Source organism: Bos mutus, chromosome 24 (genome assembly GCF_027580195.1).
Source record: "Bos mutus isolate GX-2022 chromosome 24, NWIPB_WYAK_1.1, whole genome shotgun sequence".
Classification (NCBI taxonomy): Eukaryota; Metazoa; Chordata; class Mammalia; order Artiodactyla; family Bovidae; genus Bos; species Bos mutus.
In genome coordinates, this window is record NC_091640.1 from 41237047 (window position 1) to 41254364 (window position 17318).

General features: G+C 51.5%; 1 protein-coding gene across 1 annotated transcript in view; it reads left to right on the top strand.

The window, feature by feature from the left end:
* The first annotated feature begins 4608 nt into the window (after positions 1-4608).
* The window catches only part of MTCL1 (microtubule crosslinking factor 1), a 113011-nt gene continuing 100301 nt past the window's right edge, over positions 4609-17318 (top strand). The window contains 2 exon segments of the mRNA XM_070361497.1: positions 4609-5798; positions 15930-16154. Of these exon segments, the coding sequence (XP_070217598.1) occupies positions 4746-5798; positions 15930-16154 (1278 nt within the window). The 5' untranslated portion in view covers positions 4609-4745.

Sequence of the window (17318 nt, forward strand, 5' to 3'; positions counted from 1 at the left end):
ACAGCAGCCCATCTGGACTAAGACAAGTAGTTAGGCCCTAGGCTTAGATGATGGTAGCAGATTTTTTTAACCTTTGTGAATGTTTCAGGAGGACTTTGGGAAGTTGTGCAGTGATGGTTGAGGAGGGGGCAGTTCTCTGAGAATATTGCAAAACATACAGCATCCTGACTCCCCTCAGAAATTCAACTTGTGCTCCTGATCCAATTTTTGCAACAACAAAAAATACCACAAAACTTCCCAGATACTCCACCAGGGAACTCCCTCCTCATGAAGAACCACTGCTCAGGAGCAAAGAGCCTCCTTCCCCCTGCATGTAGCTCCTCGCTCTGGATTCTCAGATCAGAGGGATGCCTACCACCTCAAGACTGGGTCTAGGACAGGCCTGGACACTGCACATTGTCTACAGTTGGGGCTTAAGTGGCTAAGCCTTCATCATGGTCTTTGCATCTCTTATCAGCCAGAATCTCCCACCAGCTTCAGAAGGACTTTCACCTGGAACCAGGAGGAAGTGCAATTGACAAGCGTGTGACGCTTGGAGCTGTGTTAGAAACTAACTCGGGGCTTCTCAGGTGTGGTCAGAGGGTCATCTGCATCAAAGGAATTTGTTAAAAGTTTGGATCCCAGGCTCCATGCCACACCTTCCCAATCAGAGCTCCAGGGCCTGTGGCCACAGAGCCTACATTTATAACACACTCCCCAGGAGACTCTGATGTCCTCAAGGTTTATGGGCCTTGGAAGTCATCAGGAGCTACCACGCCACACACAGGGGCCAGTCTGGTCATGTGAAGGCGTCTGGGGGCCCCTGTAGGGCTGGCCCACATCAAGCCCCATGTGGCATTTGGCTGTAACCCTGCAGAGGCAGCTGGGACGCACCGGGACCCCCACGTGGGCCCCTGACTTCCCATTGTCCCTTTTCAACCTCACCATTCCTGAAACGCCAAAAAAACAGCCCCCTCTGTTAAGTCTCTTCTTTTCACTCTTTTTAAAGAGGCGACTTCTGACTAGATCAGACGAATTCATATTCTGAATGTGCTTTTGTATTAAAATAAGAGGGAAAAACTGGAAAAGAGGTAAGTGCTGTGGTCAAGGTTTTGAGGCTACAGATGTTCTTCAGGTGACTGTTGGCTACATATGTTTTCCCCTCTATGAGTCAAAAAAAAATTATTCCACTTTATATAACTCCGCAAACAGACTAGAATTCTCTCACTCCAAATTTGCTTTGCTTGCATTTTAAGGTATTGGAGATTATTCCACTGGTATTGGTGGCTCAGATGGTAAATCTCCCAGCCAATGCAGGAGTTGCAGGTTACTTCCCTGGGTCAGAAAGAGCCTCTGGAGGAGGAAATGGCACCCCACTCCAGTGTTCTTGCCTGGAGAATTCCAGAGGCAGAGGAGCCTGGCGGGCTACAGTCTGTGAGGTCTCAGAGTCGGACACGACTGAGTGACTGAGCATTCATTCCAGAACAAAGTGCTTTAAAGGCTCCTTTAAATAGCAAACCCCTAATGCCTTTAGACTAACTTGATTATCAAGAAGAAAACATTATTTCAAAATCACCTGTGACTTTAAAACTGTTCATGATGCAAGCAGGTGTCCATGTGCACCTGTAACGCACTGCCTGCTGGGAACAGAGACAGCGTTCCTCCTCACCAGTGTCCAGCGGAAACAGTCGCCAGGCTCATCGTTCAGAGGACGAAGTTTGTTTGACTTATTACCTGAGGGAAAGGAAGCAGGCGACAAAGCTGGCTGATATTTTTAGAAAACTAGCAACATTTTGAGCTGGCCCTTAGCAAGATTAGATGTGGTGTGAGGAGCTGAGTCCTGGATATAATTCTCGAGAAAAAGGAGGGTGCTGGAGACGTCTGGGTGTTTGCAGGAAGGTAGAGGAGAAGGTCCCGGAGTTCAAGGCGGCTGAGCTCCAGGAGGACTGACAGCGGCCACTTTGTGATGATCAAACCACCTGCAGCCGGGAGCGTTAGAGCGCCCTCTGGGGACCGCTGGCGGGACCGGCGTAGGGGCAGGGTGCCGTCAGCCTTTCTCAGTGTTGTCACCGCCTGTGTCCTTTTTCTGCAAATACCCCATGGTAGATGAGTGTGGTCTTCATAGCTATTGCATCAATGATGACTTTATCCTGCATTTTTTGAAGGAGGTGACTAAGTAAGGTGATTTAAGGTTAAGATCACAGACTTTGGAGCCTAGTTTTTTTTTTTTTTTTTTTTTTTGCATTTTGTTTTTAATATTATTGGAGTATAGTTGATTTACAGTGTCATGTTAGTTTCAGGTGTACATCACGGAGATTCAGTTATACAGATAGATTCTTTTTCAGATTCTTTTCCCTTACAGGTTGTTTTTCCTTTCTCTTCACAGGTCTGTCCCCTTTTTCCTCTATTCCTACTACCACTTGCCCTCACTGTACTTTGGGCCCCAGCCACTAACTACTCCCTGTCACCTGCCTCCCTCTCCTGGCTGCTGGGATCCTTCTAAGCAGAGATTCCCCCAGTGGCTCAGATGGTAAAGAAGCTGCCTACAATGCAGGAGACCTAGGTTTGGTCCTTGGGTTAGGAAGATCCCCTGGAGAAGGGAATGGCTGCCCACTCCAGTATTCTTGCCTGGAGAATTCCATGGACAGGGGAGCCTGGAAGGCTAGGTCCATGGGGTCACAAAGAGTCAGACACGACTGAGTGATCAACACTTTCACTTTTTTCACTTTCTTTCACTTTCAGCATCTTCCAGCAGCTCCCTGCCTTGAGAATAACGTCCAAATTCCCCTTGGGACAGTTGGTCCCATCCACCCTAAGGGTCGTCTTACCTACAACCTCTGCCCTGCACACGTCCTGGGTATTCACTTACACATCCTAGGCACTCACCCGGACTCAGGGTCCCTGCCCACCCCAGCAACTTGTAAGCACTGCCTGCCTTTGCCTCCAGCTAGACTGGCAGACTGACCCTTATTCCCTGGATATTTACCCATCATCCTGTTACTGAGTCCCAACTCTCTCCACTCACCGCCTAATAGGCCAGTAAGTCCAGAGATGAGCTGCTGGCACAAGGAATAGTGAAAAGCTAGCAGCCCCAGAAGTCAATGGCCTACTGTCCCAAAGAGCCATCTCCCCCAAGTTAGGATTCAGACTTCTTTTATACTAAAAAGGGGAGGGAATAGAGATGAGTTTCTGGCCCAACTCTGGAGGAGGCGGGGTGTTATTTCTTCCTTCCAGCAGCCACTCACAGGTGGGGCCTGGCCAGGGAATCTTCTGAGAGCTTAACAAAGGTGTTGGAGCCTGAAGCTCATTCCCTGGCAGGTAGGGCTCCCAGAGATGGGCAAGCCATTATAACTTAAGTTCATAGCAACATGCCTTTAGTGATTAACTTGTAACAGAACAGGAAGGTTTTTCTCTACAATCCAACGCCTGGGACAAAACCTGCACTCACTGGTATTGAAAAGCACTTTACAGTTGACACAGTGCTTTCTCATCCTCGATCAGACCCCACATTCAGGTGGAGGTACTTTCTAATTGGACAGGGGCGGGAACAGAGGTTTGAAAAGGTCAGTGGCCCACGTTAAGACTCTCCAGTGGTCTACCGGCCTCATTCTCCCGGGGGGTGGGCGTGTGGGACTGAGGATTGCACAAGCCCGGGTGTGAGTCCGGGCCAGCATGCACGGGCCACTGCACTGACTTCACCTCCCGCGCCCAGGCCTTGTCCTTCAAGAAGACAGGAGTTCAGAGTCAGGCTTGTTCCGAGGGTGAAATGAAACAATGCCTGTGGGGCGTCTACTAGGGCCTGGCTCGCAGCCGACACTACATGTGAGTTCCCTTACTGACCTCGGCGAGCTGCGTCGGACAGCGGCTCTTCCCTGGGGCTCCAGAGGCCACTGGGTGCCAACTGTGGAGCCCCGTGCGCCTTCGGACGCGACAGGGCGGTGCGGGGCTGGGGGGGCGGTGGTCACACCAGTCCTCAAAGTAGTGTGGACCCCTGCCCAGCTGGAAAGTGGACTTCCGCCCAGCTCCGGCGGGGCGTAACTCGGAGGCCCTGGGAGGCCGGGCTGGATGCGGGGGCCTGTGGAGGGGGCATTGTTCCACGCCGGCACCCCGAGGCGCACTCCTCAGAGGGCACACCGGCTGCCTCCCCCGCCTCCAGCCTCCTCCCACCACCACCTCGCCTCTGCGCCTGCCCTCTTCCTCCCTCCACCAGCTCCCGCACTGTCCCCTGAGCCCCCACAAGCAAGAGGGTCCCAGGCGGAGAGGGTTGGGGGCCCGTAGATCGTGCGCCGCCAGGGAGCGCAACCCCGCCCCCACCGCCGCCGCGCCGGCTGGCAGGAGGCGGGACATGCGCACCGGGCGGCGGAGGGCGGGGGGGCGCAGGCCGGGGCGGGCGCGGAGCAGGGCGGGCCGTGGGCGGGGAGCAGGGGCTGGAGCGGGGAGCGCGCAGCCAGCGCCGCCGCCGGACTCGGGCGGGTGTGCGAGCCTGGCGCGTAGCTTGCCGGGGATGCGAGAGGCTGGGAGCCGCCGCGCCGGGAGAACGCGAGCACTGGTGACCTCGGCCCGGGGAGAGCCGGGGACGGCGGCGAACCCCGCAGGGATCCTCGGGGCCGGGGTGCGGGGCCGGCGGCGGCGCGGGAGCGCGGGGCGCAGACCGGGCGGGGCTGGCGGACAGTGATGAGCGGGCACGCGGGGAGGCTGCACGCCGCCGCCGCCGCCGCCCGGAGCATCCGCCGCCCGAGCTGTTGCTCGCGGCCCGGGCCCCGGCCATGGAGACGCTGAACGGCCCCGCGGGCGGCGGCGCCCAGGACCCGAAGCCGCAGCCGCCCGGCCAGCACCACCGCCAGCACCACCACCTCCACCCGCTGGCGGAACGGAGACGGCTGCACCGCGCACCCTCGCCAGCCAGACCGTTTCTCAAGGACCTGCACGGCCGGCCTGCGGCCCCCGGCCAGGCCGCCCCCTCCTCGGGCCGAGCCCCGGCGCCCGCCGCCCCGCGCTCTCCCAGCCTCGCGGGCAAGGCGCCGCCCTCGCCGGGGCCCCCGGCCGCGCCCGGCCGCCTCTCCCGGCGGAGCGCCGGCGCTCCCGGCGCGAAGGACAAGCCGCCGCCGGGCGCCGGGGCCAGGGCAGTGGGCGGCGCTAAGGCCGCTCCGGGCCCCAGGAGGGTGGCACGCGCGGCGCCCGCCGAGCCGCTGCCCCGGGTAGGGAAGCCACCGCCCGGGGCCGAGCCGCCGCCCGCCGCTGCCAAGGGCCGCAGAGCCAAACGCGCCTCCGGAGCTGTCCCCGCCCGCGCCGCCGGGCCCCGGGTCCCCGCCGTCGCGGTCCCGGCCGTGATCCTCGCCGTGACTTCCGCGGCCGGCTCCCCGGCCCCCGGCTCGCGCATCAGCCACACAGACAGCAGCTCCGATCTCTCCGACTGCCCCTCCGACCCTCTTTCCGACGAGCAGCGCCTGCTCCCCGCCGCCAGTAGTGACGCCGAGTCCGGCACGGGCTCCAGCGACCGGGAACCTCTGCGAGGAGCCCCCACGACCAGCCCGCCAGCTCGGGGGCCGCCGCCAGACAGCCCCGAGCCCCCGGGACTCCTCGCCGCGACCCCCGCCGCCTGCCTTGGGGGTCGGAACAGCCCCAGTGGGGTCCCCTCGGCGTCCCCGGGGCCGGGCGTGGTGGAGGATGTCGCGGGGCGCGCACCGCCGGAGCGAACGGGTCCCGCGACCCCCAGGGAGCACGGGCTGGGCGAGCAGCACCGGTTGGTCCCGGCGGCGGAGGAGGAGGAGCTGCTGCGGGAGATGGAGGAGCTGCGCTCGGAGAACGACTATCTCAAGGTGCGCAGCCTGCCCCGCCGCAGGTGTCCCGGCGGCAGCCCCAGGTCTGGGTGCGGGCTGGGACCCGCGAGCCCCGGCGTCCCGGCCCCGAAAGCGCTTCCTCCAAGTGCCAGTCACTTTCCTGCGCCCGACACGCCGGGCGCTGGGAACTTGAGCCAAAGTTGTGGAAGGAGCAGCGAGACCTGTGGGTCCAGCCGCTTCTCCACCCACTTAGCTTGTTTCTAGAAAGTCTCGCGTCTTCCCTCGGATGCCTCTGCCCCAGTTGACGCTGCGTTAACTAGAGAGGCGGCTGTGACCGCCTTTTGGAGACGCAGTCGACCCCCTGCCCCCTCACCTGTGGGCGCGGCTTGTCCCCAGCCGAGAATCTTTGAGCGGGACCCCGTGCGCCGAGTGCGGGTCTCGGAGGGTGCAGACTCGCCCCTTTTCCCGCAATTAAGAAGGCCGGGTGCTCTCCGAGTCTCCCCCGGGCGCAGACAGCCGGGTCACACCGCTTTCAGTGATAAACCTACAGCTCAGGAGTCCCTTGAGCGCGGCCTGGGCGGAGAGGCCACGCTGTCTTGCTGGCCGGTCCTTTGTACGTGTCCACCAGCCGGTTTTTCCGTGTCAGGAGAGGCCACTCGCGCCCGCTCTTTCGAGGGACTCACAGCCTGTGCGTCCATTGAGCGCTTTGCGGCGCGGCCTGCTCTGAGTGGCTTCTGGGTCTTGGTAGCTTTGGGGCACAAGTCTGACTCCATGTTTTCCAGGAGGAGGAGGAGAAGAGCAGGCGCTGCAGAAAAGAGGATTTAGACCGTATGGGGTGGGGAGGTCAGGGCACACCGGGTGACTCCAAAACAAGGAGGGTGGTACTGAATGCATCTGTCTTAATTTATTGTGATGCTCAGGTTAGTCAACAGCTCCACCGTGTAAATCTCCTCCTTCTGTTAAGATGGTTAAATATATATCTCCTCCCAAATGCAGCGGCCCTCCTCATCAGTACGTTTTGTGATTCTCCCCATTTTCTCAGCAAAGGCTGACTCTCCCTGATGGAGGTCCCCGGGTGGCTGGTGGGACACGGATGTGGGCTTTTAAGGTGCGTGGAGGTGATCTGTGTAGTTAAGCTGGGGTCAGAGCAGTGGACTGAGGAGTGTTCCTATACCCAAGCTGCAGAGGCTGCTCTAACCCACTGAGCCCCCATGGTGGTTTTTATCCTGTTCAAAGAGGCAGAGGAGGATCGCGGTGGGAAAAGAGAGCAGATGGGGACTCCGAATAAAATGTTTCCAGTAGTACATTTGCTCTGGTCACCGACTCTTATGTAATAGACAGCAGAGTGAAATGTGAGAGTATGGAAGAGAAAGGGCCACGGTATTAGCATTACTCTGATGTGAAACCAGGGCTTTTGTAAATCTGCCCTGGAGGTAAGCTCCCTGAGGGTGAGAAAGACCATCTTTGAATTTTGTAGCCTCAGAGCAAATAGATGTTTCTCATGACATCTGATCTCAAGGCAGGCAGTTCAGCATCATTTCAGGGCTCACTCAGGCCGCTGGTTATTTGCTTTATTATTATTTTTTTCACATCATTGGATTCTCAGTGAAGGAAGTAGGTGTCTGACCCTGGAGTCTGCTCTGGTGTGTTTGATATTTCAGCGAATCTCGCAACACGGGGTATCTTTGTTGTGTTTATCACAACCCTAATTTCACTGACAAGGTTGCTGAGATCCGAGAAGATGTACCTACGTGTCCAAGGTCACCCAGCTAGTAAGTGATGTAGCTGGTATTTCCCCGGCCTCCAGACCTCTGTTCTCTCCCGGCTCCAGGCTGCATCCTTGTTTCCATCAAGGCTGAGAAGAGCCACGCCTGCCTTAGAGTTGTCTTATTAGTTTGGGCCATACCCAGCATTTAGCTTTTTTGAGGAACCTCTCTTTTTAGGCCAAAGGGCCACAGTGAGCACTTCTCTACTGGACTGTTTGGGGTCCCACAGACCCCCCCTGGCAGTGTTTAATCTGTCGGAAATGTCAGTTGCCATTTCCTGTGGTGGTCATGGCCGAACGTTTCTGACCCGAGTCCATCTCCCAGCGGTTCCTCTGACAGCAGGAGAGAAGAGACAGAGACAGTCTGGGGAGGCTGGGACATCAGGCTGATCACAAACACATGCGTGAGTTACATGGTTGGCTCTTCAGTAGCTTAAGTGACAGCCATTCAATTTGGGGATGAAAGACAACAGTCCTGCTAGACTTTTCTTAAGGTCAGTGAGCCTGCCCACATGTGTGGGATCGGGCTGGGAGCATCCCTGACCTCACAAAGCAATGACCTTTGCTGTAAGCCTGCTTTTGCACACGGATTTTAGAGCCTGCACCAGTGGTGGTGTTTTTTTTTCAGATGGCAGATAAATTAGTCCCTGACCTACTCCTTCCTTAGGGAATGTTGCATAGGACTCTGGAGATTAGGAGACTCCACCCAGAAATTTTACTTTGATATATTCTGGAGGGTGGTGACCACGGTATTACAGGCTTTCCTGAGTCAGTTCTGTCCCCGCTATTGTGTGAAACTCAAGTGAGAAGAATGAACCGAGAGTAATCAAGCAGAAGACTAAGGGTGATGTGTTATTGATTGGGAAATTCGAGTGGAATTTTGTTTTTAGCCAGACTGCTGTGTTTTTCCAGAAATCAGCTGTCAACAGAGAAGCACCCGCCTCTGTTGTGTGGCGCTGAATGGGGCCATCCTCGAGTCATTCTGCCATCACCAGGCACCACGGTGACTACATGATGTTGTTTAGTCGCTAAGTCGTCTCTGACTCTTGCAACCCCATGGACCATAGCCCGCCAGGCTCCTCTGTCCATGGAGTTTTCCAGGCAAGAATACTGGAGTGGGTTGCCATTTCCTTCTCCAAGGTATCTTCCCAACCCAGGGATCGAACCATCATCTCCTGCATTGGCAGGCAGATTTTTTACCACTGAGGCACCAGGGAAGCAGGGTAACTAGATGATGAGTAAGTACTCAGTCCGGGTAGTTGGCTTTTTGCATGAAAGCAGTCAGAAAAGCCCTGTTGGCCCTTGACTGCAGATGAACTTGTATGTAATTTGGAAGGCTTCAGGAGTGAAGATAGGAGATTGAAGTCAGTTGTCCAAAGGGCTTCGCTTCTTTCTCAGACCAGACTCAGGTCCATCTTAGTGACCAGGGTGTCTGAGAAACGCTGGCCATCGTGATCTCTGCCTGCCCACCATCACTGTGTTTTGCTCCAGCGCTCAAAGACAATCAGACAAGCCCTGGAGCTCATTGTGAACATATTAATTATGTTCTGTTTCCACAGGCTTTTCAGGAGGGTTTAATTGCTTTGCATTTATTGGCCTATTTCGGAAATGCTTCTCACATTGGTGGGGGATGCTAGCATGACACCCTTCCCCCCACCCCCAAGTAGTGTACTTCCAAAGGGCCCCAGTCCTGGGGGCTCCAGGGTCGGCCTGGGGAGGGCTGCTGAATTTGCTCTGCCCTTTCAGTTACCTCCTAAGAATTATTTTTGGTGAAAACAAGCAAAATGCCTGCTAGCTCAAAGCAGACACCATGGGAATGTGGAAGAGCAGTGAGTTCTCAAGGGGGCTGCTGGGGAGGCCATTCGGGTGGAGCGGTTGCACTGCCTCAGCACTGGCCCAGCCTTGGCTTCTCTCTTGGGGTCTTGGGAGTTTCAGGATCTGCAATGATTTGGTTAAATCCAGCCGTGAAGATTCCAGGCACTCTGAATGGCCAGGAAGGGGTGGGGGTGGGGTGGACACTGAGGCAAGAATAAACAGTTCTGAGCATAAAGTGCTTCAGCTCCTCCCTGCCTACCCCCCTCCCTCCTGGAAGGTTGAAGCAGACAGTGTCCCTATTCTTTCCTGACCTTCTGCTTTCCACACCCATTCTTTATTCAGCCTGCAAACAAGCGGCTGTAATCATCTTAGGTGGCGAGATAATGTGGACCAGGGCACAGGGGGGCCGTGGCTGCTGGATGAACTGGCACTTGTAAACAATGGCTGAGCCCCCCTGTGTCTTCTGAGCCTCAGCTGGGACTCTGCAGAGCACATTTCCATTGATGGGAGGGAAAGGAGGTGGATTATTTGTATATTACAGTAGACAATAGTTAAGGGTCTGCAACTCCCAGAGGAGGGAATTATTGCAACAGTAGCCAGCTGACTGCTCACTGTCTAAATTGAGTGTGTTTAAAGAGGGAGTGATTAAAGTAGGACTAGTTATTGATTTTAAGTTGTTTAAAGGGAAGCATTGGAGGAGGAAATGGCAACCCACTCCAGTGTTCTTGCCTGGAGAATCCCGTGGACAGAGGAGCCTGGTGGGCTGCCGTCTGTGGGGTCGCACAGAGTCGGACACGACTGAAGCAACTTAGCAGCAGCAGCAGCACCAAGATCATCAGTATGATCAAGGGTTTTCATCACTTTTACTATGAAACCAAGGATTTGGTTTTTATATTTGTGGATAAACTATCCTCAAAGAGATTTTCTTTGACATTTTAATCTTGGTTTATTCTAGTGCACACATGGTACCTCATTTTTTCTTAAATCTGATGTATGTATATGTATGTGTGTGTGTGTATACACACACACACACACACACACACACACACACGGGCTTCCCAGACGGCACTAGTAGTAAAAGAATCTGCCTGCCAGTGCAGGGAGATACAAGAGACGGGTTTAATCCCTGGGTCGGGAAACTCCCCTGGAGAAGGAAATGGTACCCAGTATTTTTGCCTGGAAAATTCCACGGATAGAGGGGCCTGGTGGGCTCCAGTCCATGGGGCTACAGAGAGTTGGATACTCCTGAGCACACATATACACACTCACGAGTATAAAATAAAGCTTGATTTGTTATCTGCAGGTGAAGGGGAATAGTTGGGGAGCTCTCTAGTACTTCAAGGTTTCATGCTATACAAAATTCGAAAAGTATATTTAGTTAAAGCTAAATTAGCTTTTTAATGAGATAATGATCTAACATTTGAGTATCTGACAGACCTGTTGTTAATTCAATATAAAACTTGATTAAGGGAAATTTTCTCATTATCTGTATTAAAAACCAACAGTTTTCTGCTCTTACTGTGTGTAAATTTAGTCTAGCAGAAACATTATATGTTCTGCTTGATTGGGTTTGTTAAGCATTTAAATGGCAGACATCTTTAAGGTTCTTTGATACAATGTTTTCTACATTAGAGCATGCTGTCAGAAAATTAATGTAATGTTCGTTTGAAAAATCACTCTCCCATCATGACCCTAATCTGAATAATCACAGTTTTTGCTTTTCAAATGTCTGCTTCCTGCCTACATGGTTTGTAATTTGCTTTTCTTATAACTTCTTTTCACTGAACCTGAAAATTGTTTTTTTCAAGGCTTTTTGAAAAGAGTTGAAACCCTGGCCTCATCCTGTCTCTGCAACAGACAAGTGTTTGGAAGCCATTTAAACGTTTAGGGTTTCAGTATGCTCATTTTAAAAATGGAGGGTATTAATACCTTTTATGCACATTGCGGTGCTTTGGTGAGGACCAGTTGTGAAAACGAATATACCCACACATTGACAATGTCAAGTTCTAAACGTTAGCTTGCTGTTATTTTGCGCCGACAGGCTTTTTGCAAGTGTGATTTAAAGCTTCTTGTTTCACGTGTCCTGGTGGTTGCTGATAATTTCTCCCATTTACTGGAAAGAGTATGTGTGTGGAGCCAGAAAGCCTGGGTTTGTAGCTGGGCTTCCAGTTATCAGCCGAGAGGCTTTGGGTGTGTTCACCAGTGTGGGTTTGGCCTCTTTGTCCATCTTGTGGGGGCCGTGTGTCCCTGCAGGCTTATCGTAGGCTTAGTAACGAAGGCGAAATGCTAAAGAAAGGGTGTCTGCTGGTCCACAAATTTAGATAAAATATGAGTTATAAAAGCAGTGATTCAAATACATGCAATTACAATCTCTTCCTAATTTTCTTTTCAAAGCGACTAATGTTAGTGGTTATTTATGCCAAGAGCTATTAGCTGTTTACATCTGGCCTGCTGAGTGATCTGGAGGTGTGGGTACATCAAACCCTGGAACAGGCTTTTTCAGTCCATAGCACGGGTGCAGGCGTCTGTAGAGCATAACTAGCGTTTAATCGTAGGGTTGATGAGGGGCCCCCCATTACAAAGTCTGAAAAACCAGAGAACATTTTTTTAAGTGGAAGTCCTACCATATGTTTTTTTATGACGTCACATTTTAAAATTCATGTTTGAGTAATAGGTAATTTTCAGCATTAATGACTTGACAAGCTTTCTAGAAAGGGCTGCCCTGGTGGCTCAAATGGTAAAGAATCTGCCTGTAATGCAGGAGACCCAGGTTCGATCCTTGGGCGGGAAGATCCCTTGGAGAAGGGAATGGCTACCCACTCCAGTATTCTTGCCAGAGAATACCATGGACAGAGAAACCTGGTGGGCCACCATCCATGGGGTCACACAGAGTCAGACACAACTAAGAGACTAACACTTTGAGTAGAAGGAAAAGCCTTCGCACACAGTGCCTTCATAAACGGAGTGCCAACGCCACTGGATATTTGTGGGTACCCCTGGATATATACAGTGATTACTGCTTATGTTGAAATATTTTTATTAGTTACCCAGTGTAATAATTAACTAACTGTATTCAGACACCTAGATTAAGCTTTTTCTCAAAGTCAAATCAGATTTGCAAAAGGGACCTGAGAAGCTTGACCTTGATTTTGAAGATTCAGGACTAACTCTCTTTATGGGAGGATGGCATGCACAGGCCTGTTTGAAAGCTTGTAGGCTGTGGTGGCTGGTCTCCTCTGGCAGGGGTTGGGTCAAGGGCAAGGCTCTCATGGCTCAGTGCGGGGATTCGGCATCAGAAACAGTCTCTCTGCTGCAGGTTGAAAGGCCCTTCCAGAAGTCAGTGTGTTCTCTAGGCCCTTGAAGAGCCCAGCCTGTCCATTCTGTCCACTGTCTGGCCTCTGTTCCACCCAGTAAACCCCAATTCCAGCAAACTTTCCTATTGGAACAAGATTTATAGGAAGGGTCCTCCATGAAGAAGAAGAAAAAAAAAGCCAATGAAACTTGCTTATATGTCATAACATTTTCAACATTAAGATTTACCTTTTTCTAAAAGATTTTTTAATGTGGATTATTTTAAAAGTCTCTATTGAATTTTGTTATAATATTGCATCTACTTTACGTTTTGATTATTTGGCCTCGAAGCACATGGAATCTTAGCTCTCCCCAACCAGGGGTCAAACCCACACCACCTGCGTTGGAAGGCAAAGTCTTAACTACTGGAGGCAATTCCCTAAGAGTTACCTTTCTTAAGACACATGCTGCTAAGTCACTTCAGTCGTGTCCAGCTCTGTGCAACCCCATAGACGGCAGCCCACCAGGCTCCCCTGTCCCTGGGATTCTCCAGGCAAGAATTTTGGAGTGGGTTGCCATTTCCTCCTCCAATGCATGAAAGTGAAAAGTGAAAGTGAAGTCTCTCAGTTGTGTCTGACTCTTCGTGACCCCATGGACTGCAGCCCACCAGGCTCCTCCATCCATGGGACTTTCCAGGCAAGAGTACTAGAGTGGGGTGCCATTGCCTTCTCCGCTTAAGACACATAAGAACACCTTATTTTTTTTTATATATAATTTTTTTTTTGGCCCCACTACATGGCATGTGGGATCTTAGTTTTCTAACCAGGAATTGAACCCGTGCCCTCTGCATTTGGAAGCACAGAGTCTTAACCACTGGACCATCAGGGAATTTCCAGACATCTTTTATTTTTAATGAGATTATCGCCACTGGTACAGAAATTCTGTAAGAATCTTTAGCAGACAAAACATTTTATTCGTTTGGCTACTAGGAAGTTGTTAAAGCTTTCATTTTTAACATCCACTTCCCTTCGTGGGCCATTGAAATGGGCCCCACTTGGAGCCATGGTCAGCTGAGTGGGTCATGTCCTTGGTCAGGTGGTGTGGACAGAGTGGAAGAACCTGTAGGCGGCCTTTGGGAGAATCAGATGCTTCACATGTGCCCTTTCCCCTACAAGTGATGGCTGCACACAGGTAGGGTTGGCTGGACAGTGGTTTTCACGCTGTTCATGCCAATTTGTTATTTTTCCACAAGGGTTCCCAGTTCGTTTGGTACACATCTCCTATGTGATCTTATCCAGGATAAAATAATCTGCAGGAGGTTTACTACTAGTCAATTTCTTGTCTGCCTGAGGCTCTGATGTTGGGAAACTCTTTTCTTTATTGTAAGTAAATCCCTGGTTTTTGAGAATAAATGCAGGATTAGCGAGGGTGGCCAGACTCCAGGAACAAACTGAAAAGAATGAGAGCTGATGAGTTAGGGTGTCCGTGTCTGGGAGCATTTTTTCCCTTTGAGCCTCAGTGTTAACTGAACAAAATAAATGAGAATGAGGACTTCCCTGGTGGTCCAGTGGTTTCACTGCTGAGGGCCTGGGTTCTCTCCCTGGTTGGGGACTAAGATCAAACAAGCCACATGGCACAGCCAAAAAAAAAAGATGACCAAGAGTATCCTAGTCTGGAGGCGTTTATGCCGTCAAATATGAAACTAATCAAGACAATTCCTAGAATGCTTTTCTTAATCTCCAACCTTCTAAGTTGCTCCTCGCTGAAGCGTTTATTATAGAAAATATACCCTGCATGCTAGTGCCTTTTCTGTGGCTTTTGGAAGAGTTGTCCATGATCAGGCTACAAGACTGGAACAAAACAATGTGAGGTGATGTCCAGTCTGCACTGCGTTCAGGAGCTGGTCTTTCTGGGTGTTGACCGAGGTTCAAGTGTATTCATTCCACAAATATGTATTAAGGGCCTGCTGTGTGGCTCACGCTGCTCTGGACACTGGGAGACTCCAGGTGTCTGCTTTCCTGGTGCTTACCTTCCTGTGTGGGTGACAGATGAAGAGTAGGAAGAAACCGATAATATTTGATGGTGGTAGGAGGTCGGAGGGGCTTTAAAGTGGCGCTCGTGGTAAAGAACTTACCTGCCATGCATGAGATAGAGAGGCGGGTTCAATCCCTGGGTCGGGAAGATCCCCTGGAGAAGGAAAAGGGAACCCACCCCAGTATTCTTGCCTGGGAGAAATCCCATGGACAGAGGAGCCTGGCAGGCTACACTCCATAGGGTTGCAGAGTTGGACATGACTGAAGCGACTTAGCACTATGCAGATATGAGGGGCAGGGCCTGGGGCTAGAGACAGTGGCGGTAGGGGGCATTGTGTGCCTTCTGACTGATTTACCTACCATGAGCTTGGTCACGAGCTGGGGAGGAGCTTTTTAAGGAGAAACCATCACAGGTGATCTGCCTCCTGCACCTGGACCCTGAGAGAGGGCAGGCTGGCCCTGAGGGGAGGGGGCAGCTGTGGCTCCCTGGAGAGGAATGGAGGCGGAATGAGCATGGTGTATGGAGCCCTGGGGAGATAGCCCCGTAGGTTGGACGTTGAACTGACAGCACTGCATTGGCTGGGCTGGGAGGGAAGGAGGGAGCCAGGAATAACTCCCGGGTTTCTTCTGTATCCCAGCATCTTCATGTTGATCCCAGAGTGGAGTGGAGATGGGAGATGAAGGGCAGGGGAATGGAAAAAACCAAACCGATGTGTATTTGAAATAGCGCACAGGTTTTATCTTTAGAATCATGAGTCACGTAGTTCCAAGATTGGTGTGGCGGGACAGCATTTTAAGGACATTTGCGGGTGTGTTATGATTCCCGGGCAATTCATAGGGATGAGCCCCCTGAAGTTTGTTCTTTGCAGGCAATGTCTGACTCATCTTACTGCCTAGCTTGTGTCTTAGGGACACAAGTTCAGGTCAGCGTTTGGTTTGTATCTAGGGTTTGATTACCTGCAGAGACGGCGTCATTTATGATGAGGATTCTGTAAGGAAAGATTGGGAGTGGGGTAAATGCTGAGAGGCTGCGATGACTAAGCCGTGCTCGTTTTTGGTTTCCGGATCCACGAGACCTGAACAGACATCTGGTGGTGCTGTCTCGTGTGAGAATTTCTGGAGTCCCTGGGCTGTATTGCACACGTGTTTCCGGAAGTCTACAGGTGACTGCAGAAAGTTCACAGTACTGCAGGGCAGGGGTGGATGGGCGACTCCGCCCTGTCCCATAGACCTGGCTTCTCAGTGCCCTCTGTCTGGCTTGTGTAGGATGAGTTGGATGAACTCCGAGCGGAAATGGAAGAGATGAGAGACAGTTACTTGGAGGAGGAGGTTTACCAGCTGCAGGAGCTGCGGCGGGAGCTGGACCGTGCCAACAAGAACTGCCGAATCCTACAGTACCGCCTCCGGAAGGCCGAGCAGAAGAGGCTGAAGGTGGCGGAGACCGGGCAGGTGGACGGGGAGCTTATCCGGAGTCTGGAGCAGGACCTGAAGGTGAGCACACGGTGGACAGTGGGCGGGACTTGCCTTCCCCAGAGAAGCTGGGGGGCGTTTCCATACAATTTCACAAGTTTGCCTCGAAGGTGTCTTAGAGATCCAGTTTAGGTCAGCGTTTGGTTTGAATCTAAAGTTTGATTGCCTGCAGAGATGGCATCATTTATGATGATGATTCTGTAAGGAAAGATTGGGAGCAGGGTAAATGCTGAGAAGGCTGTAAGACCTGAAGTGCAGCCCTCAGGATCCACTTACACGTGGTCTTTTTTTTTTTTTTTAATTTATTTATTTGGCTGTGATGAACCTTAGTTGTGGCACATGAGATCTTCATACTCTCACATGAGATAATCTTCATAATCTCTTGGGCTTCTCTCGTGGCTCAGCTGGTAAAGAATCCGCCTGCAGTGGAGGAGACCTGGGTTCAATCCCTGAGTGAGGAAGATCCCCGAGACAAGGGAAAGGCTACCCACTCCAGTATTCTGGCCTGGAGAATTCCACTGACTCTATAGTCCATGGGGTGGCAAAGAGTCAGACATGACTGAGTGACTTTCACTCATTCACTCACATGAAATTTTTAGTTACTGCCCCAGGGCATGTGGGATCTTAGTTTACAGACCAGGCACCCCTGCCAAAAGAATAAATAAATAAATCATAGATCTTCAATTGAAAAAAAAGAATTAATACCTGCCCCCTCTGGTCTGATCATTCTTTAGAAATTGTGCAGAAACTCCTAAAGATCTGGAATGTTTTAAAAAATTGATTCATTATCAATTCAGTTTTAGTCAAAGATCACTTTTAAAAGTTGACCCCAGTCACTTAACATTTTTTGTTATTTCTAGGGTGCAAAAATGCTGAAATTACCGTAACCCAAGTAAGACTTGTAGTAGTGACTTAACTGAAAGAGAAATAGGGTCGCATTTAATTGTTTACAGTGTCTTTGAGAATCAGCAGAAGTGGGAATAAGGTGAAAATACCCCAGACTTTCTTCCATTTGTCCTTTCCACTGAGGCCTCTCTCCTGCCCCAGTTATCAAATCATTTATCTAGAGATGAATTATGTATAATGTCCTTCTTATTATCGGAGTCCCTATGAAATCTCATTTAGCCTTTCATTACAATAACAAAAAGAATCTTTGTAACTCAGATTTATAAACCAATAACAAGA